At 41.6% G+C, this 24,793-nt stretch overlaps 1 protein-coding gene across 1 annotated transcript; it reads right to left on the bottom strand.

Moving 5' to 3' along the window:
- Positions 1 to 1,435: 1,435 nt before the first annotated feature.
- Positions 1,436 to 12,301, bottom strand: elapor2a (endosome-lysosome associated apoptosis and autophagy regulator family member 2a). Its single transcript, XM_028430481.1, has 22 exons — positions 12,025 to 12,301; positions 10,594 to 10,714; positions 9,296 to 9,485; positions 9,063 to 9,210; positions 8,376 to 8,465; positions 7,023 to 7,128; positions 6,778 to 6,930; positions 5,824 to 5,912; positions 5,537 to 5,717; positions 5,322 to 5,450; positions 5,037 to 5,127; positions 4,856 to 4,958; positions 4,637 to 4,774; positions 3,920 to 4,183; positions 3,658 to 3,831; positions 3,374 to 3,560; positions 3,102 to 3,198; positions 2,920 to 3,021; positions 2,710 to 2,836; positions 2,433 to 2,611; positions 2,139 to 2,307; positions 1,436 to 2,055 (listed from the first exon to the last, which is right to left on the bottom strand). Exons 1-22 carry the CDS (start codon positions 12,118 to 12,120, stop codon positions 1,987 to 1,989), a joined length of 3,003 nt encoding a protein of 1,000 aa, XP_028286282.1. The 5' UTR covers positions 12,121 to 12,301; the 3' UTR covers positions 1,436 to 1,986.
- Positions 12,302 to 24,793: the final 12,492 nt, after the last annotated feature.

The raw sequence follows: 24,793 nt of genomic DNA, 5'->3' as shown, positions 1-24,793 counted from the left end.
ATACACTGCCATTTGTAACAATATCTTATAATATCATAAAAACAACAGACAGAGGTCAAGGAGTGCCTGTTTGTTTATTTTTTGTTGTTTTCAGTGTGTGTGTGTCAATCTTATAGCGTCCAGATTTTCAGAACTGGATGTGCATTCTTCTCTTGTACCCTAGCAGTGGGCTCCCTCTAGTGGTCAACTCAGGCCATTGCAACAAATAGCAATAGTCTGCAGTCAATGCTTGTATGTTTTGTTCAGAAGGCAAATGGAGAAAATGTTGGATGTTCTTGAAGACATTTCACTGCTCCTCCAAGAAGCTTCATCCCTTCAGAACTGATGCCTTGCTTCAACCCTCTGAATGAAACTGACCCGGATGACTTAGAATCTTCATCGATATCTTGCATGTTTTAAAGACATGGCTGTTTGTTTATCATTTCTATTTGGAATTAACCAAACAATAGGAGCTAAACAATCAAAGAAAATTAAACAAAAATGTGGCAAGTTGCGGACTGGTGACCTGTAGTTGTAGCCTCTCACCCGTGACCCTGCACTGCAGGATGAAGCGAGTTAATGGATGATAGATGGATGGATGTGGCCTTTAGAACCAGTTTGTCACTGCCCTCTGCAGGACAGTGTGTGGTGCAAACACTGCTCACATTACTTTGGCTTTTATTTTTAGGCTTTCAGTCAATCAACATACACGTCATTGTTTTATAACATTTAACTCTATTAATGAATCTTTTATTTGGTCTGAAGACATCACATTGATACACTAGAACCCCTTGTGTTAGAAAGTTGTATTACATCAGCCTATGGTCTGCTGCTAGCTGGTTAGCACGCTAACCTTTATAGTTTTGTTGTTTTCAAAAAACAATACACAAGGGTATGGAAATGTGTATTAAACTAGATGTATTGCAATGAATGAAAAAAACATTAGTGTTTTTCAGACCACATCATGAAATCCAACTCCTATATTGTTACAAAGAGAAACCCCTTTAAAATGAGTGATTTCTGATTCAACTCTGGGGACTGTTATAATCGTTTTGAAAGCAATACATCATTTTAAAAAAATAATGGGCCCGTCTGTTAGCAGGGGTGGGCATGATTCAGGCTGCTGGCATCTCACAGGCAGGCCAAGACTCAGCAGTTTGATGAAATGGTTTTATAAGTAAAGAGACAGATGGTGTGGAGGGATGTTGGACCACAAAAGAAAAAAACAAATCTATGGATAGATGAAGGACATTCATTCCACTCCAGCAACTAAAATACCAACATGATCAGGAGAACAACTACTGTAAAATGGAGAGTGTAACATTCAATAGTATTTAAACTGTCAATTTGCTTTAAATCAATTTTCCCCACTTAGACCTCTCCATCTGCAACCCCTCTGGGTGGATTTCTCAGTGGAGTCAGCTGACAAGGTAATCAGTCAAACTGAGCCTGCTTATACATAAATACATCATAATTTATTTGGCATGTATGGACAGTTAACACCACAACCCCAACAGCATAACATGGCACGTTCATTTTCATTTCAACAAAGCAAGAAAAAACAAAAACAAACACAAAATGTGTGGTTTATATGGCCAGAATTAACTAATCTGTGATCCTGATGGCAAAATACCACATTAGACAATATACATACCAAAATAAATAGAAAGCAAACATCTTAAATAGGTCCCTGTCTCACCCTGAGCTCTTCAAACATCCTTTTCTGACATCAGAAATTGATCAGTGTCTGTCACACATATCTGCTTCATAGTACTACGCTTTGAATTGGACGGCTCTGTCATGCGGAGCTGTAAGGCCACCGTGTTAGTGTGACTTCTCTGACCCTGGCTCTAGATGCATGGTGTGTGTCTGTCTGTATGTGTATGTGTATATGTACACACAGTTGTTATTCCAGGTACCAAAGCTCATAAAGGGGGTGGTTAGTTAAAGGGGTCACTCAGTGGAAGGTCTCTTGAGCGTGCCTCACTCCCACTGCGACACCGTGTTCTAGCTCCACACCAATGCTTTTGAATGAGATGAGTTTAGCTGCACATTTTCATACATCTCTCCATTCCCCTGAAAGCAGAAGCAAATACATTTGCAATATTTCAGTGGCTCTCACTCTTAAAGTCACAGAACAACGATGCTGTGGTGCTCACCTTTGATGCTATGGCTTTCAGTTTGCCAAGAAGGGAAGGCTTTGTGTACACAACTTCATCCTCCATGTCACCCTCATTCTCTCCCTCCATCACCGCACAGCTGTCAGCCACTGGCATTTCACACTCCTTATTAGAAGACATCACCAGCCTTGAGTACTTGTACTCCAACCTAGTGCAGAGACAAGAGACAAAATCAATACCGTCGGAATAGAGCCATGAATGCTGACAATAACTGTGATGTGATGACGACAGGACGAGCAGAAAGAAGGGACACTGAAGAGAAGCTAATGTTACCGTTTGTTCTTCTTCCAGAAGTAGCAGGTGAGGGAGACGAGCAGCGCAGCAGTGAAAACACCAAGCCCTGCACCGAGCCATATCCAAAACTCCATACCCTCACACGGCAGTTTCTTCTTTTCAGGTAAGCTTACACCTCCCATGCACAGCTTTGGTTCAGTCCACACATAAAGCAGGTCCTGAGGATGAACATACAGAAAACAGACTTAAAGCTACGGTGCAGAACTTTGTCCTTCACTGAGGAGTTAGAGCACACATGTCCCGCACTTGAACACACCTGGTGTCCTCCCTTGCAAACACCCTCTATCTGATGGTAGTCTCTCTCTGTGCATGTAGGACAAGCCCCCGAGCTCTCCCACAGGAAGCGAAAGGTGCAGCCGTCACATGTTCCTGCAGGGCACTGACTGAAACACACAAACGTGCACTTTGTTAGTAACACATCACACTACGGCACACACAAAAAGGATGTGTGAAAGAAAAGTGAGACCTAGGAACGGAGAGCTCTCCTTTAGTGCTCTTCTCTGGGTTACAGCGAAGGGTCACCACCGAGCTCCGACCAGACTCACAAGACGAGGTTGGCTCCAATGACCTTGGTAACACACACACAGGAAGCAAGAACATTGAGCCACTGATGTATTTTTTGTATAAAGACAGAAATGTTTGAGATACCTGTAGTAGAAGTTGACATCAGGGACTTTCTTGGAGGTTTGAGGATACAGCTCTGGTCTTGCCCTTATTCCATCAAGATTATCCTCTACAGTTGCTCCTATAAATTAAAATACAAAAGACATGCATTCATTAAATGTGCACATTCGATCAGTCTTTTTGCCTTCTGGATATTAGATGGAAGTTATTTTTTTCCATTTTATCTCTTAAAGCATAAACTAAACTATACAAACAGCTCTCCTCACTGCCACTGCCTGCATCTTATGTCCATTTACCGAGGAATGTGTCAGCCAGGTTAATGGACTGTGAGGCGAGCGCGGTGTGGAAGCCTCGTCCGCTAGCCGGGATTATTGTTGACTGACAGATGAAGGTCTTGACAGCATTGGGCCCCTCGCCTTTCTCTCTCTGGGAGTCTGTGATGGATAGGTCTGTTACGTTGTCTGTGCAAACTGCCAGCTGACCCTTTAAGAACGGAGAAGAGCAAATGGCAATTGTGCACAAATACTTTTTAAAAGACACCATGTTCTGCATGTGTGTGTGTGTTTTCATCTTCACACACCTGCCCTCCACACAGGCTGATATTGAAATTGTGGAAGTACTTTGTTCCTTTCGAGGTAAAGCTCGGACCATTCATTAGTGTCCCCACAGACCCAAGAGAGCTGAAGTCAAAAGTGAGAGTGACATTGCCCTCAGTGTGGGTGAAGTGACAGTCACTGTAACACAGGCGGTGCTCCTGGAAAAGACACAAATGCAGTTTTCTTTAAAGGAGTTACTTCAAAGCTAAGATGTGTTGGATTCCGTTCACAGCGGGGCCAACATACCTTGTCACTCTTGCTGCCGGGTCCACAGGATACGCAGGCATCAGAGCCTGGTGTGGCATGAGGGACGAGGTACGTGTTATGTGGACATTCTGTGCACTGGCTGGTGCCTGTGTCTATGTAATGTCCAGGTGGGCACGGCACGCAGGCAGAGCTGGAGGGCTGGGTGCTGAGGGCACAGACCCGACAGCCAGAGGACACCCCGTCCACTGCGTTTCTCACAGAGATTGAGTAGATCCGCACCACGTCATTGATATACCGACGTGCCTGAAGTAGGGACAAATAGTTACTGTTTGAACAAGTCACACAGAGTCAGGCCGCACTGATACGACTGTCAGCCCCTCCTATAAAATACATCTTTGCTACACTGTGTAAACATTATGCAAGATGCTGTGTGTGTGTGAGCACAGCTTGTTTGGTTCAAACACTTAAGAAATTATCTTTAAAACCACAGGAGTGTTCAGTGTACCAAGTGTGGAGTGGATTTATATGGCTGAGCAAGGGTGATAAAAACCGTCCAGAAAAGTTGAAGCTTTCATGTATTTCTGAGCATTGATTAATAGGTTTGTGGCCAATGGTGGAGGGAGTCAATTTTAGACTTTTAAACTGTGTCAATTTATTTTTCATTATGGGGACGAGGTAGTGGTAAGGTAAAGTAAAGTAAAGTGCCTGCTGTATGTGTGTCTATGGCAAAGACTGAAAGTGTGTACTCGTACTTACATCTGAGGGTGTGTTGGTCCTCTGGAAAGCCCACGTGAAAGAAACCGAGGCGTTCTTCGTCATGATGTGCGTGTAGGTCTGTCTTGTTTTTGTTCCCTCCCATGACTCCACAACTGTAGTACTCTTCCTGTTTACATCCTGAAAGATTCATTCAGTGGATTTCTGCTCAAAATACCCACATATTACATTGTTGCTGTTCTAACTATAAGCTGCTCTCACCATCATGAAGTAGAGCTCACAGTCAGCCGTGCACACGGTTTCAAATTCAAACGTGATGCGACCAAAGTCTGTCCCCGACTGGCTCGACATTGATGTAGGCAGCCTGTGGAGAGGGAACAAGCAGAAGTCATTATAGAAAAGAAACAGACAGAAGTGAAAAAACCAGCATGGCTGCACTTACTTGAAGCCAGGAATATGGATGTTAAGGATGAGGTAATCATTATCAGAGCTTCCTGCGCCACTCTGAATGTGATCACCTGCCACCTCCCAGCCTTAAGGACAGAAGAAACATACATCACTCAGCTACATACATTCATGTAACAACACAATAAATTCACAATACATCACAGACACTGTACACAAAAGGTGCCACAGCTTTCAGAATTTATTTATCACATAATAAATACATAAAAAAATGTATCTTTATCTACAGTAGAAAGACAAAAGACTAAAAAAGAGAGCTCACCATTCATGCTGTCACATTTGGAGTTGCCCACATTGAAACAGGATGTCTTCATGTTAGAAGGAAGAACATTCCACCACTTGTACTCATAACCCAAGGTCGGCTCAGTGCCTGCTGGGCACGGCATACATGCTGCGAGTGGAAAAACACAGTTAGGAAACCACACAAAGCACAAACAAAAGTAAGTGAAGAGAAATGGCACAGAGAGTTTTCAGTACCTTTCATCCCGTCAGAAAAGGTCCCAGGTGGGCACGGTGAGCAGGTGGCCGTGTCATTGTTATAGAAACCAGGGTTGCAGGGGGGACAGGGCTCCCGTTCCCCACTCTGAGGCAGTGGCTCCGCTTCAGGTACGCCCTCCAGACAGATCTTAGGTTCCATCCACTTATAAATGACCTGTGTCTGCAATCACACAGAGACAGAAAGAACTGAGGTAGAACACAAACTGTGATTACAAGAAGCCTCTCCGCAGGCTGTTTGATTTTAAAGGTGTCCTCTTTTCTCCCACCTTGCCTTCGTGGTCACATGCTGTGTGGATCTGGAAATAGTCCTTCTTGGAACACGGAGGTCTGTCCTTACACACGGGTGATCCCTCAGCTTAGAAACAAATAAAACATGGCGAGAATGGACAAAGTGAGAAAAAGGCGACTCTCATAATTTATTCCCTAAAGATGATGCAACACTTTACACAACTGAATTCAAATGACATACAGAGCCATTCACTTTTTTTAATTCCAGTCTACCACAGCAAACAATTAAGTGACATTTAAATGAATATGAAACAATAAAAAGTTAGAACTTATTATTTATATTTGGCCGGAAACTCTGCTAAAACACAACAATGAAGCAAGCCATGCAATATGCATAAATACTTGTACTAGATTAAATATTTATTGTGTTCTGTGTTTAAAATACTAGCCTATTGTAATCCCTGCATCATATAACAAATTATCACAGCACAAGTACGTGCAGGTCATATTTCTGTCAGTATATTTAATAACATTGATGTGTTCTATTGTATCTAGATTCAGGGCAGCTAGTGCTTCCACTCAAACAGTGTCTCTGACATTTATTTACAATGCTTCAAAGTAAACCCCTTGTGGAAAAATATACAAAAGAAGATCAGAGAATATTCTTTTATCCTCATAAATAGCACATTAGGAAACAAAACTGTGAAAAATTCAGAAGCTTTATTTTTTTAAAAAAAGAGAAATGCACTCTCTACACCATCTGCCAAAACCTGCTACTCCCCTGCGATCACACACGCTCACCGTGCTGAACTAACAAGCATGTTTCTTCTCCTAAAGTTTGACTAATGTGGCTGAAAATAGGACACACTCTCTCTATAGCCTTTGGATGTGCTGCTGCCGTGAAGAGCAGTGCTAGCAATTAGGCTATGCTGAATGCCGCAGTGCAGTTTCATCATCAGTTTGAGATGGCAGTAACGTGTTTCTCTTTGTACCTGCATACTGAGTGGTGGTGTTACAGGGGGTGCAGGAGCTAGCGCCGTGGCCCGAGTAGGTGTTCTGTGGACAGGGTTCACACATGGAGGAGCCTGGGACTGGACTGAATGTACCCGGCTTGCAGGGGAAGCACTCTGATGTGTAGGCAACACCTATTAGAAAAAGTAATTAATTTATTGTTTGTCAATCTTTCTTTAGACCAGAGAACAGTTAAAAAAGCAGAAAGGAAACAAAAGGCACTGACCTTCAATCTGAACATTTTTCAGCAAAACAGGCTTCACCACTTTGCTCCCCATCAGAACACCTCCTGTCCTCCAGTACAGGATGTTGGTGCCAGATTTCAAGTTCACCTACAGTGCATGTATTAATATATCAGCAGTTTGGCATTGACACAGTCTAGATTTACTTTATGTAGCTTCAATTATTAGCTATTTTCTCAACAACAAAAAACCCTTTTTTATTCCACCTTTGCTCTACTCTTGCTCGTTCACACTGACTTAAAACGAGGCTGGCTTAATGCTGCCTCCAGGCACGCTTCAAAGGCCGTGCCAGCATTGTAGCAGCATTTCCTCATGTCAATTGTTTTGCCATGCCGGCTTGCTAATTCACACAGCAGTCTATCCGCCTCCGTTACCATCTCTGATACTGGTTCAGAGGGATAACAGAGGAGCAACAAAATGCTCCTTAGTTCCACCACGCTCACACAACACGGCAAAGTGGAAAAGATGCTGTGTGTATAGAGCTTATGAGATGAGACAACTTTAAAGCTACGGTGCTGCACTTTTGTCTCCCTCTTTTGGCAATAAGAGTTATTACACAAACATTGCTGTTCAGGTAAACTCACTTCTGATACTGCCTGTCTGTAGCTGAGCCCTTTATATAACATTTTTTACTATTTGTCCCTCCTTCAGTTCACAAAAAAACAACACCAGTTAATACAAAAGCATCAATGGGTGTAACAGTGTAATCAACATACAGACTAACCTGATTATTGCGTAAGGCAGACACTAATCTAAGCTGCCCTGCCTTACTTTATTTTTATTTTTTTATTTTAGATACTTTATTAATCCCAGAGGGAAATTCGTTACGGCAGTTACGGCTGCTGCCAAGCAGTGTCATACAATGACTAGCAAGGCGCGCCACAGGCTAGGGTGAAGTGTCTTGCCCAAGAACACACAACAGTGACTAGGGAGGAGTCGGGATCAAACCACCAACCTTCTGGTTATTGGACAACCCTGCTATACCACTGCGCCACTGTGAATATTCTCATATCATGTGAATATTCTCATATTGAAGAAACACTTTCCATGTGAAGTGCTATGTAACCTGCTAAAACTTAATAAACCAATGCCAATTTTTAGTCTATAAAATACTTTTTTCATTAAAACGGACCCTGAACTAAAGAGAACAAAGCATTAATACGCACAAACTGAACAAACAGAACCACAGTGTGGCTGGAAAATTACTGGAGACACCAATAAATGATTCCAGCCTCCCTCTCTCTGTGTACTAGCAGACTTCCTGCCTGTATCCACCCTTTGTCTGCTACAAAACACATTTGACTGTCAGCCATTGATCTGAAGGCGTAAAATGTTACCGTGTGAGTCGCCCATTTGCCATGATTGGTGAGTTTGAGCCACTTTGTATCAGCAGACTGATCCATCTCCTGACACTGGTCATTCTGAATCTAAAAACACACACAGATGGACAGTATTTTATGACATGATATACCGTAGTTGGAGACAAAAATGATCAGCATCCTTATGAAAATGTTCTTTCAGGATGCTGATTATACAGGATATTTACCAAATCATGTTTTATGGAGCAAAGAAACTTTAACATAACATTTTAATTACAGTATTTCCTTTTAAAAAGTCTTAAAATGTGCACATTTTTTCACACAAAACAAAAAATTACCATGGTTACATTACATTTGTCTATGTGAGTGTTTGTATGCCAGCTATAGTTTAAGTTCTTTAATCCCATGTAGCTGTTGCATATGTTGTATATATATATATATATATATATATATATATATATATATATATATATATGTTATACAAGCAAGTATTTCAAACATAAAAGCCCTATTAAGAAAAGAAGTGGACTGTAACAGTAGTAACTTTAGCAAGGCAATCAAAAGCCAGTCAAATATAACCATGATCTGGTGTATGCATACTATTGTAACCTGTGCACACATTAAAAGGTATGGTATAATGTATATGGATAATACAGAATTGAACAATGTGGCTTTCTATGTGAATGTAGCCTAAGTGATACTCACAAAGAACTCAAACAGCAGGTTGTTGTCTGGATACTGGTACTCAAAGCTGACAGAGCCCTGTTTCTTCAGATGGACGGCATAGATGAGAGAGACTGTGCATTCATCCCTGTTGGACTCCATGTAGTTTCCCTGAGGTACCCAAGAAGAACTACAAAGAAAAAAATGATTTTTTTCCAATAGCTCACTTTTAATCATACTTTTAGGTTTTTTTGTCTTGTGTCTTACACAGTTACCTGTTGCAGGTGAGTCTGTCATCCCCACGGGGACTGTTTTCCAGGGAGGTTGCCAGGCTACTAAATCCAGCAGGCATAGAATCCCATTGGTCGAAGCGGATCCCGCTGCCAAGGGAATAGCTTCCAGCTGCACACTGAGTACACTCCTGAGCCGACATCTCTAGGAACTCCCCAGCCTTGCATGAGAAGGCTGTCAGACACAGTGGCACACACAGAGAGGGATGGAGAACAAGGAAAATTGAATAAATCAATTCGGAACCTTGTGCCGCAAAAAGAATTCATACCAAATGAAAAACTAAAGATGACAGACTGCATTCAGTATAATGCAGCCACAGTGATGGGCAAGCTTAATCCTTACATCCTGTTACACACTGTGTCCGTCTCTGCACTTTTTCCACTGAGCCATCATGTCTCTGTATCTGCCAGCGTTTTGACAGTGTCAGCTTTTCCTCATACCTGATCTGTGCCATTGTGATGCTTTTTTTCTGCAGCAGCACAGCCAACACACACACACAAAAACAATGTGTTGGCAGTTAATCTGCGTAGTAAACATTTCAAGGTGCAATTTAAGAGAGCATCTTCCTCCACTGCAAGTTTTACTAAGTGCGATAAGGAAACATACACCTGTGCTCATCCTAGTCTACGTGAGAATGTGTCATATTGCCATCAGGAAACTATAACTGATGCTTTCTCTATCTAGTCTTTAGAGATCTGAAGAGGAACAAGGAAGGAGGAAACCTTTGCAAAGGTATGCAACATGGAGAAGGAATCTTCATTGTCTTCATCGGCACAAATACACACAGTTCATTATCATTCAGATAGAAGACACCTAACCACCTTATTCTGGGCAAACCTGTATGACCACCTTGCAGAACATCAACATATTCTCATACAAGGTCTCCAAGTCTCCATCATGATAGGACAGAGTGCACTACAAGTCAGATATATGTCTGTGCACCCTGCAAACAACAGAAATAACACTCCCTGTGACTCACCTTTTACTCAGCCGATCAGTTACCATGGCAGACAATGACATTTACAAAGGTATCATTTCCTGAGGATGACTTGTGTAACACCAAAATCTACAATTTCATGGACTTAATATTACAGAAACAGTGATGATACTGTTTGCACAGAGAGAGGTTATGTTGTGTTTTTCAGCAAGGTTATTGGCCTGTAGCTTGGCTCTGTGTCCAAACAGGGTCAGTCAGGTTGTAATGGAGGGAATTCCAGCGACTGATAAAGAGGTGACGTGTCACACATTCACTTTCGCACACACACAGTTATTTCTAACTTACTGCACTCTGTGCCATGTACTGGCTCTGGCAGTCCGGTGCAGGCCCCAGGGTTCTGAGGGATGGCCACTCTCCATCGAGATCCAGTGCTGTCACACTCTGTGTACTCATAGTAGTAATCCGACTGCCAAAGAGACACACAAAAACGTCTGCATAAGAAGTCAGTCACCACAACAGGATTGGTTGCAAACACTGAGCCAGTGTACAGCTGGAAGCAGCTCAGTAAACATCAAGCTATGAGGGGTTTCAAATGAGTGCAAAGTCATCATCTCTTTCTGGAGAAGAAGGTTCTTTAAAACAAAGCAGAGCAGGTGCTAACCCATCAGCAACCAAGTCTCAAATTAACATCCACATGCAGCTGTGAGTACATGAGTGCTGTTGACAATGTTATCTCTCCAAAGCACTCATCTGCCCTGGATACACAACATACCATCTCCACGGCGATGGCAGCCACGGCTGCTTTAGAAACAGGCAGCAGCAGCAGCTTTTAACATTTCATGCACTCAAACAAGACATTTGATTATTGCACATAATGGGTTAAATCTGTAGTGTGGTGAGGAGCCATTAACTTAATGTTCTGAGGTCCCCCCTCATCTTTCTGTATGGAGAATGGCCTACTTCTTTGACAGTTTACATAATAATATCCATTGAGCCAAACCAGATTGTGACACCACAGCAGATGCAGGCTGTTGTGTGTGTGTGTGTGTGTGTGGTCTCTGTCTGGTGGAAGTCACACTAGTGATAAAGGGAAAAGGGAAATGAGGCTAAATCAAGCATATGAGAGGACAAAATGCTTTAATATTAAAAAAGAAATAAAGACTGAATAGTTAAGTTAATCTCTTTTGACACACACAAGAGTGTGTTGGATAGATGGATGATATTTATCTCACACCATCATGTAGAAGAGAAAGAGTTATTTCATTATAAGAACCAAAATATTACTGCTAGAGCAACAGAGGTGGTTTGGACCTGCACTCGGGGTGCTGTGGTAACCTCTTATTCTGTGTGAAAACAGACATTGAGCCAATAACTTGGAGGAATGTTGCTCTTCTATCTTGGGACTGTGCTGCCAGCCTGTGTCTGAGGAGGTGTTGAGCTGAGCCAGACCAGAGGGAAGGAAAGGCCAGTCCATGCAGGAAGCTGATAACAGTGGTGAAGTTCAACAGATTCACGCTCCTCCTCGGGTTGTTCCATTTTATTCTATTTTATTTTATTTTATTTTATTTAAAAAAATGATGAGATCTGAGTGAGTGTGAAAGACTTAAGACATCACACCATAAAGCGAACCGGAAACGTGTCATCAGTTTATAATCTGTCCCTATCATTACCAAGTCACCCTGGCAGCCTGTGCGTTTTTTTTAATGGCCCCTCGTATCAATAACTGTTCTGACAGTAAAACAGGACGATGAGACAGATCGACCATTGTCGCCTCACCTCACTACACTGCTGCTGTCCTTTGGCCCCGTCAATCAGCCGGAGTATGCAGAGGATGAGAGCGTAGCGGGCGACGAACCAAGCCGAGCACCGCATTATGGATCATCGAATAGCAACAACAAAATTACAATGACAAAAAAAAATCAATAGAGACGTCGATCCAGGAGGAAAAAACCTAACCTAAACCTGACGCAGATGATCACAAAGCAACACCTGCTTCGGTCTCCTCTTGTTGGCAGATTGTAACCCGGCCTCACCACCTGCGATTATCCTCAGACTGAGTGCGCTCGGGGGCTGCCTCATCACACTCAAGCGGGGCAGGGTGAGAGCGCGCTTCCGGTTAAGGTTTTCAAAGTAAACCTCGATGATTGTCGGTGGCAATGATTAATAGTTGGATGGTGATTGTATGAGGTTTCATTTGTTCATTCTGATAATCATTGTGATAGGTTTCTGTTTAGATAGACACACCAATGATAAGTCTATTAAATAATGTCCCCGTTTCCGTTTTAGGTTAACCACTCACACATTTTATTTTGAAGGCAAAATGATAACAAGTTTGTTACTATTACTGCTAATTTGATGTTACCATGTTATTGTGTGTGCTGTTAAACCACCCACACCTACTGTCTCTCCGGCTATAAAGACGAAACATAAAATCACATATAAAATGTAAAATCTAATATTATGATACAATTTCTCATATTTTGCAGGTATTTTAGTTGAGGTGCAGGAAATTGTCCTTAAACACAAATTATTGTATTTTACACCAATGGTCGCCAGAGGGAGCTCTACAACAGAGTACATGGTGTCTGCAACCTAATTCTAAGTAGTCTAATGGTACAGCAAACAGGGCTGTTGTTTTTTTAAAGGGTTAACAATACAAACATTTTTGTCACTGTCTGCACTAAAATGGGGGGGCGGGGGGGGGGGGGGGTGAAGACCCCAATAAGGAAGTTCCTAAAGTCTCTTATTTAGGCCGGGAAAACAGAGAAAGAGGAAAAATTAAAGAACTGCTGAAGTCCACTTCAGGATGGACTACAGGGAATCAATAATATGTCTTCTGCTTTAAAATATGCTTAGCATGAATACTAAATATTTTACTAACAAAAAAGCTTGACGAGCATGTTGTTGACTGTTAGTACAGTAGAAGCCTGCAGGAGATCGGCCCACCACCGATCCGCCAATGTGGATCACAGTGTGGGAGTGTGTGGCAGGACTTGTTAAAGCTATGACTCAGAAGTGCAGCAGAAGTCAGCCAGCTGCAGCAGAGGAGCCGCCCGCAGGGTCCCCAAACTGACTCCAAGCAGTTGCCTCCCATGCCTGCTGACAAAGCATTACAAAAAGTTATATCATGCTTCTGTTCTTGCAGCTATAAAGTCTGCTTTGTATGTGTGAAAAGTTTATCTACACAAAAAAAAGCTCATGCATGTTTTATTACAACACCAGCTCAATTTGTCAGGGTGTGCTACACTCTTAACACCGAGCTGTCTATATGTGGAAGACACTGTGCTGTGCATTTTAATTATAATTGACAGGACAGAAACGCACATATTGTCACACATATATATATATTATATAATATTTGTAACATTTTGTCCTTTACATCAGTTGTGGTTGATCATCCTCCGAGCCGCTTTGTCCACTTGCTTTCCTGTAGAGCACCTGTAGATAATTCATGACACGCCGCATTAAAGTGCGTCACAATCATCGTGCAGGGACTCCCCTTTGTTCATACGCCAACAGGCAGGATTCCTGCTGTTAAAATGGTGAGTTGACATTTTCACTGACCTGACCTGATTTTCAGACATTCATTTTAATGTAGGAACTGGGCAGTAACATAGATGTATTTATATCATTTTAATTTTGGGTTTAATCTCAGTTATCCATCAATAAATGTAAATATAACATGTTCAGTGTGTTTAATTTTCTAATTAAATGATAAGACAAATATAATCCCCTTCTTTCATCTATTTTATGGCCAAAGTATATTGTTCTGTTATATATTTGACCATAAACTAATGTTGAAGGTTACTATGAAGTGGTTATTTGTGTGTTTACAAAGGAGATTAGTCTATAGTCTGTATATTGTCAGGTTGGGTAAGATAACTGATCTAAACAGCTGGATTTTATTGACACATCACGTTGCAATGCTGCAAGTAATCAATCAGAATCTAGAAATATCCACTATATATCCACTATCCATAACACCTGCCCTAAATAAAAATAACATGTCCTGCTTTATTTTGGGGATTGATATTATCTTATGAAAAATACATATAGGCCAGACTGAATAAACTATTGATGCCAGTCTGCTTTATGTGATTGTATGAATATTTAAGTAAGCCATCACTTCACCAAACGCAGCTGGGTTACTCCCATCTCTCTGTGTCTCTCTCTGTCTCTCTCTCTCTCTCTCTTTCTGTCTCTCTCTCTCTCTCTGTCTCTCTCTCTCTCTCTCTCTCTGTCTCTCTCTGTCTCCCTCTCCCTGTTTTTTTTCATCCTTTCTCTTTCTCATCTGAGGCCTATCGCTTACGGTGTTTGCCTGTAACTCGAGCTCTTATATTCAACCACCTGTAACACTCTAATAATCTTTACACCCTGAGCTGCTGCTCTGTGATCAGATGAGTTCATTAATTAATAGTGGTGAAGTGTAGGGCAAGTGTATTAGCAACTGACCCTGAATCAGATGGTAACCAGAGTCAGGCTCAAAACAGTGCAGCCCAACACCAGCCTCCGAACTCGCAGCAGACCAGGGACTACCTATCCGAGTAATGAGACACCCAGTGCACCTCACACACACACACACAAACAATAAAAACCCTGAGGCAGGCACGGACACTGAGGAGCTGAGGAACGAGTGTTACCACCACAGAATTGGAGGTTAGAAGCAAACTGTTTTGGATTATTTTACCAATGAGGAAAGTAGAAAATGATGTGATGAGAAATTGACCCACTGAGCTTTCCAAGTGTCTGGGACACGCTGATGATGCACTTCTGTACAAGTTGGAAACCACTTGATATCTGATATTTGCTGGCATGGATGAAGACGAACGTCTTGGCTGGACATACATCGCTTCAAAAGAGTTGGCTTGTCCTTATGTGGTCCTTTCAAGGAAACACTTAACGGTCATGATGTGCAACTAACTAGCAGTTGCTCACACTCTGCTGTTCGATGACCTAAGTTCAGCACAGCAGGAATCTCCATATCTACCTGATGTCCATGAAATTAGGGCTTATTTTATTGTCTCTTCTGGTCATTTCTGAATCTGCCAACATGCACGGACTACCTTGCTCATCTCTAGGCCACTGTTTTGGTAATCCGTCTGATGTTAACACTGACCCAACACCTTCTGAGGAGACAAACAGCTCTAGGCTCAGCAAAAGAAACCATGCACCAGATCCAGTTATAACTCAGCCAGAAACCCTGCAGGAACAGCCTCAGCATAAGCAGCCTCAGAGGACTGTCAGCTGTATCTCCACCAGCTCCACCAGGACTAGAAGGCTAAATGGTACCAACTCAAACTCTGTATGTTGGGACACACATGACAACCCATCCTTTGAGTCACCTCCACACTGCCAGAGCTTTTCTGAAAGCTCAGAGGATGAGCTGGAGCTGGAGTGTAGTCCGGAACTGGAGCTTAAATATCCTCAAATCCCAAGACCATCTATTATTATCAAACAACATAAGGTAAGAACCTAGAAGCCAGGAGCGTCTGTTTACCTGGTACACAACAATGAAACAAAACTAGCACATTCTGAAGTTATGTATAATCCTTATGCTGTTTTCTTACCGTGGTAGTACCTTAAAAAACCACATGGGGGCTATAGAACCCAAGCAAAGTAAATGTATCCAATCCCTCTGACAGGATTAAAGTATTTTTCATCAAAGTGGACTAAGTCTTTGTTTTTTATCAATGAAGTGTAAAACGGAAACCCAAACAACACATGTAAACACACACATACATTTTGCAGTCAGGGCGCTCAGTAACTGTAGATAGGGTGTCAGTGAAATGTGTCCTGAGCTGCTGTTCAACATGATCTGTGTTTCCTGATCCCTCTTAACACAAACGTGTATGTGTGTTTTCGTCTTTGTGTATTTTGTGTGCCTTTAGCCACTATTACTCCTCCTTATTCCAAGAGGGGGATGACACATTATGTAAGCTGTGTCCTGAGGCCCTGATCAATAATGCTGATTAACAGTGGAAACCTCTGAAGAATGAAGAATGAGGAGGAGGAGGAGGGAGCATGTTTTATAAGAATACTGGAATGAAAATGACTCAATCCAAAGGGAGACGTCTCATCAGCAGATGTTTAGACATCTGTTGTGTTGATTGTTTAAGGCGGAGGCATTGTTTTTTTATATACAGTCAGTTAAATGTGCCATTTGACATATTTTTTGTGACAGTGAGCAACTAAAACAAGCATTTATCCTATGGCACCTATGTTCTCTGTTGTCCCTATGCCTCAGAATATGCATTCAACGCCTCCCCCACCCCCCTAGATAGGCAACATTGTGCAGAATCATTTCAAAAGTGACTTAGTTAGGCAAGAGAGTCACACTTTCTGTGAAAACAGGAAAGATATTGCACACTATGCAAATAGTAATCATGTAGGATGCTTCTTGATTTAACAGGAGATCGAAAGAAGGTTAACCAGCCTACTGCTACACAGGCGTGATCTGAGCATGTGCAGCACCCATCATGTTTTCAGCTGACTCACAGTCTTACCCTTAAGGCACATTCTCATGCCCCCTCTAGAGCTCAATTTACCGAATGTGCCAATAGTGGCATAATTCTGTGTGTCAAGTAAGAAATTAGTAGGAGCGTGTGAGCATGACTAGCAGAACGTTGCTTTTGATTGATTAAGTGTCATTCATTGTGTCATTTTTCTGACTTAATCATTAGTGTTTTAGTTTTAGTTTTAGCTTTGATCATGCACTAGATAAAGCTCATGAGCTTCTTTGCATATCCCTGTGTGTCCTTATCAATGAGTGATAAATCCGTTGTGTGTAGTATTTATCTCCAACCCCTCCCTTAAACCCAGGCATGTTTATAACACACTGCCTTTGTGCTCAGCTGACTACTGTCATATCTGAGTATTAAGGACAGTGTGTACACATACACAAATGAAAAAATATCATGAGTTCATAAAAGAATGTTCTACTATAAACAATGATGCAAATTGTCTGGTATCACTCTCTTACACAGACACACACATTCCCAGCCACACTTGATAGTAAATGATTACTGAACACTGTTATTAGGGAAATAGAGGGGTTTGTTTGAAGAGGATGACACAGAACAAAGAACACGAGAGTCACTAGCCTGATACTGCCTACAAACAACTATCTGAGCTGCTTTTAGTTTTCAATGCAGTCTAGCAGTCATGGAACACAAACATCCCATTTTTATATAACTCAGCATCATCAGGAAAATCACTGTCAAAATGGTGACAGTTCATTTGGTGAAGTGGTAACAGTCTGACTGTGCCAATCAGATGAATGCAGCAGGTGGATGACAGCCATCACAGCTGCAGACTTGTGATCTGGAGCGGGTTTTTTTCCTGTTTGAAGAGCACTTATTCACCAAATCCTTAATAATAGGCCCCATCATGGGAACATTGCAAGCACATAACCAGCTCTGTGACAACATGCCACAAACTCATTAGTCAGTTTTATATAATCACATCATGGATTTTGTCAGTGGTTGTCTCCCATGCTCTCTGTACAGTCTATTCTTCTGTAAGGAAGACGGAGAACCCTCCACCCTCCACATGTCCTTGTGGGCCTCCTTGGGACTTCAGATTACTGCACAAAGGCTGATTGTCTATTATCTCAGGGTGTGCTGACTGATACTTTCTGCAAACTTTCTGCAAAGTGTTGTAAGCACAAGACGTGTGTACCTCCTCTCTTTCCATCAATGTTGTGACATGGCACATTTCAATATGTGTGAAATGATTGCAATGAATGTGAAATATATGACATAGTTTTACTTCTATACCAGGTAAAAGCAGGTTTTAATGAGTGAGGCTTGCATTTATACCATCATGACTAATGTCTCCATTGTACTGTGTTGTTTGTGTGTGTGTAAAAATAACCACTAAGATCCTTGGTTTCACCTCTTATTCCGTCACAGCTACACCTTGCCTTATTCAGCCTCTTGAAGGCCTATTGACTTGTGACTGGTCATGCCCATTAGATGAATGTGCTTATTATTCAGTGATGACCTTACAGTGACTGACAGTATCCCTTTGTGTTCCCTTCCCACACACACTCCCCTCAGGAATCAGAATTCCAGGAAACAACGTCTGACAGGTCGGACTACAGAGAGACAGAGGATGGAGGGTTATCAGGTACAGAAAACAACACAAGCTTCCTCTTCTTTACTTTCCGTTCTTTTTTTTCCACCTCCAGATCTTCCTTGCTGGTGTTGTTGCATGCATGGGGACAGATTGGAAAGTGGAAAAAATCTCTGGCTTTAGCTGTCATTTGCTAAAGGAAAAACAACTTTGATATTAATGTGGAGAGAAAGATTTTGGGGGAAAGCATGCGAGGAAACAATCTGATTCAAACATCATCCCTTTAGTGTGTCACGAAAGAATTTCTGTTCCATAAGTTGTTACTTAATAATGATTTGGGAAATTTCTCTTTTGTTTGTAGTAAATACTGATATTCTGTGTGCATGACTTTGTGTGTGTTTTAATGCATGTTTGTGTGAGTGTGTTCCATCACCTTGCCTAGATGTCTGGGAGGAGCTGAGTGCTGGCGGTTACCTTGGCGATGAGTCTTGGGGCAAAGTGCTAGGAGGGGTAGAGGGCTGCAAATGGGTAAAAGGATAGAGTTGAGTGGCTGATTAATAATGTGATTGAGTGTGTACATTGTGTATCTGGACGTGTAGTGTGAATCTAAATGTGTGCCAGCGGAGTTATGATGTGTAACAAAGCCTTGGCATGCACAAACCAAGGCTGCCCCATCTGCAGTCAATCTCTCCATCTTTTGTTTTCTACACCCATTTAATAATATTACAAATTATGGATTTTGTGGAGTGGGGATTGGGAGATAAAAACAGCTCACAACACAATGCCATCCAGTGTAAAATCACCTTACACATAACTTCAGAAATTACAATATTTAAACTAAATAACACAGCAATCACAAGCTTTTTCGTTGTACTGTTAACCTTACAATTAGTCAACATATCCATCTATTTGCTTCATATATTTGCTTGACAATTCATGCACCAGATACAACACATAGTTAGCTAAGGGAACATTGGTGATTATTGCCCAACAAACCACATTATGTTACATTTACATTAAGGGAACATATAATCATCATGTTGTCACACCAGTCATCTGAACATGGGACAAATACAGCCGCAAAAGACGTATACTGGGGAGAGTGGTGGTACATGCAATGCAGCCAATTTTCACTGAGGAGTCCAAGGTTTGAGTCCCCCTGACACGGCGTGCTGTTTTGTTTTCTCCCATGGATAACTTCTGTTTTTCATTCTGGTTGGATTATAAACAAAAATGACTACAATGAGATAAAAGCAAAGAAAGATTGTCTTAAAATCTAACACATTTTACAAGGAAACCTGATGGCTATCATCGGGACAAGTCCCTGCCCCATGAACAGATTTTTCTGATGAGGATGGGCTGGAATTAGTTAAATGAAAATAAAGTTGAACTGAAGATTGCAGCTATCAACCAGAACCAGATGAATGCCAGGCATCTAAGCTATTGCAGTTAGCCAGTGTTAGCTAGCGTTGCACACATTGAACTAAGACACCCACAGGATTACAGATCTACACGATAGACCACCATACAGTCAGGGAAGGTTTCTAAATGAAGTCAGTCCATTCACATGTTGGCAATAAATAAGTCAATGCACACATTTTCATGCATAGGTCCTTTAAGGGAGGCTGTAGAAAAGGATGTATTGCCCTCTTAAAAAGAGAATGGAGAACATTCAGAATATATTACCCAAACCTTGACTGTCATTAGTGCTTTACGAACCCAGCACTGTGTTTCAAAAGCTTTTAAAGGATTAACATCTTTAACTATGCCTCTGTGCCACAAGCACACGCAGACTTAAACAAGAGAACATCTGTTACATGTGGCTCTGTCTAAGAGTTGTCATATTAACATAAAGAGCCCTCTAAGACTCAAAACTGAGGTCTCTTTATTTCAATGGGAGAAATTTAAACAATACAAGCACACTTGCGTACCCCCCACCCTTCTAGGATAAAATGGTAGAGATTATGATGCACCAGGGGGTAATGTAAGTACAAAACCTCCTCTGTCTCTTTTTGGTTCACATGCACGCATGCACACGCACACTATTGTCACACTGACCTTGATTTCCTGCAGTGTGTGTGTTGTTGGAAGGGCCTTCCTGCTCTCTGTGTTGGAAATCCTGCTTATTCAGCTTATTCGCACAGAGCGGGCCGATACATGTTGCTCTGTTATCCAGGACTGTGTCTCATGTAGGAGTTTTACCCGCCCCTCCCATATTTGAACTCTTGAAGTTCTTTGCTCCGCTGTTAATGATTAACTTGTGAGTTTTACTACCATACAATGCACAGCATATCTCATTAGCTTATGTCAGTTCTGACTATTTGAGTTTGTTTGTACTGTGTGTATAAACATATTGTAATCATGAACAACTATAAGAGCGACATCATTTATTTTGTACATGCCTGCATGTATCAGTGTTTAGTACCAATGTCCCATGTAGTGTGTTTGAGGTCTGGTTAATAAAACAACAAGTAGTGGACCTGTTTTTATTAAAGTCTGTAAATATTTTTGCCTCACTGTACTGCAACAGAGCCATCTGCTCTTGTTCCTGTTGGCAGCCATTAGACTAAGTAGAAGGGCTCTGTACAGTAAAGCTCAATAAATCTGGGTGGCTTGACCAGTAATAACAGCCTCTGTGACAACATCCGAGCACTGCAGTTAAGTTACTGTAACTTCTTCTTTGCATGTGCTCACATGCATTACATGCAAACGAATGCAAACATCATGACACACAGGCCAGCCATGCAAATGCAGGAAGTGAGATGCAGCTTGTGATTTTCTCATTTGCTGTGCTTGACTGAATTATTTTTGACATTTTTGAATTTGTCATATTTACCTGATGTGCCTGATGGAACACATGAATGAACAGTGGGATGAACGGCATAAAATACACAAATAAAACTATTGACCAACTATAGTAGCATGACAGATAAAAGAAAAGGGGCTTTGAGTGGCTAATGACGGAGGAAGAAGAGAACACTTTACATGTCTATTGAGAGCCTGACGCAGGTCTGACCTCACTAACCTACTGCAGCCAAGTACCAGGATGCATGGTTGTGTGTGTGTTTATGCGTCTGCGCTCCTCTGTGCCTTTGTGTGTCTGCGCTGAGAAGGACACTGTGGTGTGAGTCATCCAGCAGTGATTGAATTAGCTGAACTTTGGCTGAACATTCACTGAGGAAAGAAGGAAAGGCAGGAAAAACTGAATGCATGACGTTACCCCAAGAACTGGAGAAGACGTCTCAGAGACAGACGAGCTGACACAGGAGGTGTCGCCCAGTTTTTATTTGAATAAAAAAGCAGCCAGCTTTATTAAAGCTGTGATCCCACCCTTTTCATAACGTGCCTGTGAGTGCAGAAAAACACAAAGTTTCTTACAGTGAATGAGCTAATTGGAAATGTCTTCCAAAACACATGTCATAAATGTGGAATATTGCCTCAGTTTTATCTTGTGGTTTCTCCACCACTGCACTGAGGTTACACGGCTGAGACTGTTGTTGGGTCAGACATGAGGGAGAAAGAGTGGAAAGAATGCATTAAGTCTGGTTGGAATGGGTGAAAGAGAGAAGAAAATGGCAGCTTTTTTGTTTCAGCAAGTATCTCGAGTCCAGCCATGGCTTCTAGAACAGCATATGGTGGGCTGGGTCACTCAGAAGTAGGTCAAACACGCAGAAGGTTGGTGTTTATGTACCTTACAATTACATGCAATTATTTACTTCCTATGATGGTGCGATGTTCAACATGGCTTCAAATTATTATCTCCTTCCTAAATGTCATTTGACCGAATCACAGATCAACATAACTGTATTAGAGATCAGTTTAAAGACCTAAATATGTGTACAGGAAGGCCTCTCTGACACCAAAGAGTTTGGATAACTACCATATCCTGTTTAAAGTGGAGGCCCTCAGAGGCCTGACAAAGAAAAAAAAACAAGGGGCCTCATGTCCAAACCTACATACAAACATGAACACACATGAACTATGGGAAAACCTGGAAATATAACAGAAACAGCTGTCCCAAGAATAAGACTTAAGATACCAGCACTGTGAGACAGTGTAAAGGGGGGCAGAGAAGCTGTCTAGTTCCAGGCAGTGACACCCACTAAGGAAACCCCTATGTACACAAAGGAAAAGGCAACAATTTGACCTTCAGGGTCCAAACTTGTCCAAAGCACCTTATTTACAGTAGAAGGGTACATGGAGCACTGTGAAGTATATTTGTAAGCTGTCAATCAAAATCATGCAATATCATGTTATTGCACAAAAAAACCCTGTGGGTAACGAGGGGGTTTTGACAAAAATGTATTTAAAAAAAATTAAAATTAAAACAGGATTTTCTTTTACTCAAATCTATTTTCATTTGAATCTCTTCATCTTACCGTAGTTGTGGTTTAGTGTATGAGGTGTGAAACTTCCCTCAAGCGTTACCCAAACTTCCCTGAAACCATCCAAAACGGAAGCTGCACACAGATGCAATATCTCTGCTGCTCGGCTTCATATGCCACACATAGTGAAGAAGTGCTTTCTTCCTATTGTGGTAAAAATTCTACCTGTAAGTTTAAAAGTGGCCGTGTTATATTTAGATGAATTAATCTTTGTATATATGTATATTTCTGAAGTAACTTAATTTCAGAGTACGATCTGATGTTTTGGGTAATATTTGTGTCAAGATGAGATCAGTATCTCTCTCAGGTCTGTACAAGTGCTACAATTTTTTTCATATGCTGATCTTGGCTAACTGCCTAGTGACTGCATATTTATCTTGGCAAAAACAAGTAAATAAACCAGTTTGACAAGATCAAAATACGCAATCTTTCCATGCTGTGACCAACATGCTGCCAGTTTCAGCTGCAAGTTTCATGCAGGTAGCTGGAGGAGGGGACATTGTAACACAAGAGGTCCCTTGTGTTACAGTCAGCTCTTCTGCCAACATAATAGATAAGAATGTAGAATAATAAAAACAATTCTCCAAAACTTCATACGAATATTTCCTGTCAAACTTGTTCTTAAAGTTTTACAGATAAGTGTATTGGCAGGTATACAGGAGTATTTCTCACTACTTTTCCTCTTACCACATGTGCACACACACATGCACATCTGCTTCATTCTAGCCTGGACTTTTGAATGTGGTGGACCCCGGAGGGAGTGTCCTCTCTGTCAGTGGCAACCCCTCTCATGACTCATATTATTGTTCATTGCAACACTCTTAGTCACCCCTCTCTTAAATTATGAGAAGTTTCGTAGGAATGTTTTATTTCCCTGTCACTCCCTCCTCCCACATGTTCAGATTTGATCCAGACCCTTGGGCCGGTTCTGCTCTTTTTGTAATTTCCAGGAAGCCTGCTGTCATATTTGTGCAGCAACTTACCGACAGAAAAATCAAACCCAAAGAGAGACAGTGAAGAAAGATATGCAGCCCCCCCACCACCCCCTGAAATAAGCAAGGCAGCCTAAAGCGACAGACCAAACTAGGGGTTTCAGTGAGCCGATTTAACAGAAGGACTGTGGATAAGCAGATCCACTGACCCTTCATCAGTAAGCAGATTACTCTTTATCACAAAGAATGCTCAGGATATTCAGACTGTGACAATAAGCAGCGGGCTTAACTGTTGTAATCAAAGTGAAGACTGATCAAAAGATCTGTGTAGAGATGCTGCACCACTATTTTCTTGAGGAACATAAACATCCTGTCCAAAGCAATGAATATTTCAATACGTTATATGAATATAATGTTAGAAATGTATATAATTATGTGAATATTTTCTACCAAAAAAAAAAAGAAAAGAAGAAGAAGGAGAGGACACAGTAGGGAAGTGTGTGTGGTGACTACCGGGAACACTGACTGAGTTCAGTCTATGCTGATTGTTGTGGATGAGTGGCTGTAGGTTACTGTGCATAATGATAAAGTATGGGTCATTTAAGTGTCTGTGTTTTGATCTCCACAAATTCCCAAGTAAATTATTTTAGCTACTAAATTCTCAGCTCATGGAGTAATTTCTCTATGGAAATGACAATTTAATCTAATCTAATTCAGATTTAAACCTGTGTCCAGCAGCTAGAGCTGAGCCACGCCATGTATACTGCTACTGCAAGTTGTGAATTTATCAAACATGTGGCATTGAAAAGCTGTTTGCTGTTCCTGAAAGTGACACTGATTACAGCAAAACCATGAGTCACGTTACACTGCAAATGAGAGGGAAAGTTGTGTAGCTATATATGTGGTGCTATTGTTGTTGATGTTAAATTAATTATTAAATTTAAACGGGATTAAAGGAGCATTTTAAATGTCCTGTTAATCTCTGTGTGTGTGTGTGTGTGTGTGTGTGTGTGCGTGTGTGCGCGCCCCGCCCTGAGCCCGAGGAGTCCCCTCTCATCTGCTCCAGTCCACACGAAGAAAGGGGAGGAGGGGAGGAGGAGCCCCTTTTGTGACGTCACACAAACCCTCCCACCCAGTTTAAATTTACATCTTCTA

This window comes from Parambassis ranga, chromosome 19, assembly GCF_900634625.1.
Source record: "Parambassis ranga chromosome 19, fParRan2.1, whole genome shotgun sequence".
NCBI lineage: Eukaryota > Metazoa > Chordata > Actinopteri > Ambassidae > Parambassis > Parambassis ranga.
The sequence above is the reverse complement of the archived record's forward strand: the minus strand, read 5'-3'. Positions and strand labels throughout refer to the sequence as shown.

Coding starts and splice junctions, on each gene's coding strand:
- elapor2a (XM_028430481.1), bottom strand. CDS start 12,120: ATGCGGTGCTCGGCTTGGTTCGTCGCCCGCTACGCTCTCATCCTCTGC. Junction 6,931..7,022: donor GAAAAATGTTCAGATTGAAG/GTCAGTGCCTTT, acceptor TTTTTCTAATAG/GTGTTGCCTACACATCAGAG. Junction 4,959..5,036: donor ATCCATATTCCTGGCTTCAA/GTAAGTGCAGCC, acceptor CCCTCTCCACAG/GCTGCCTACATCAATGTCGA.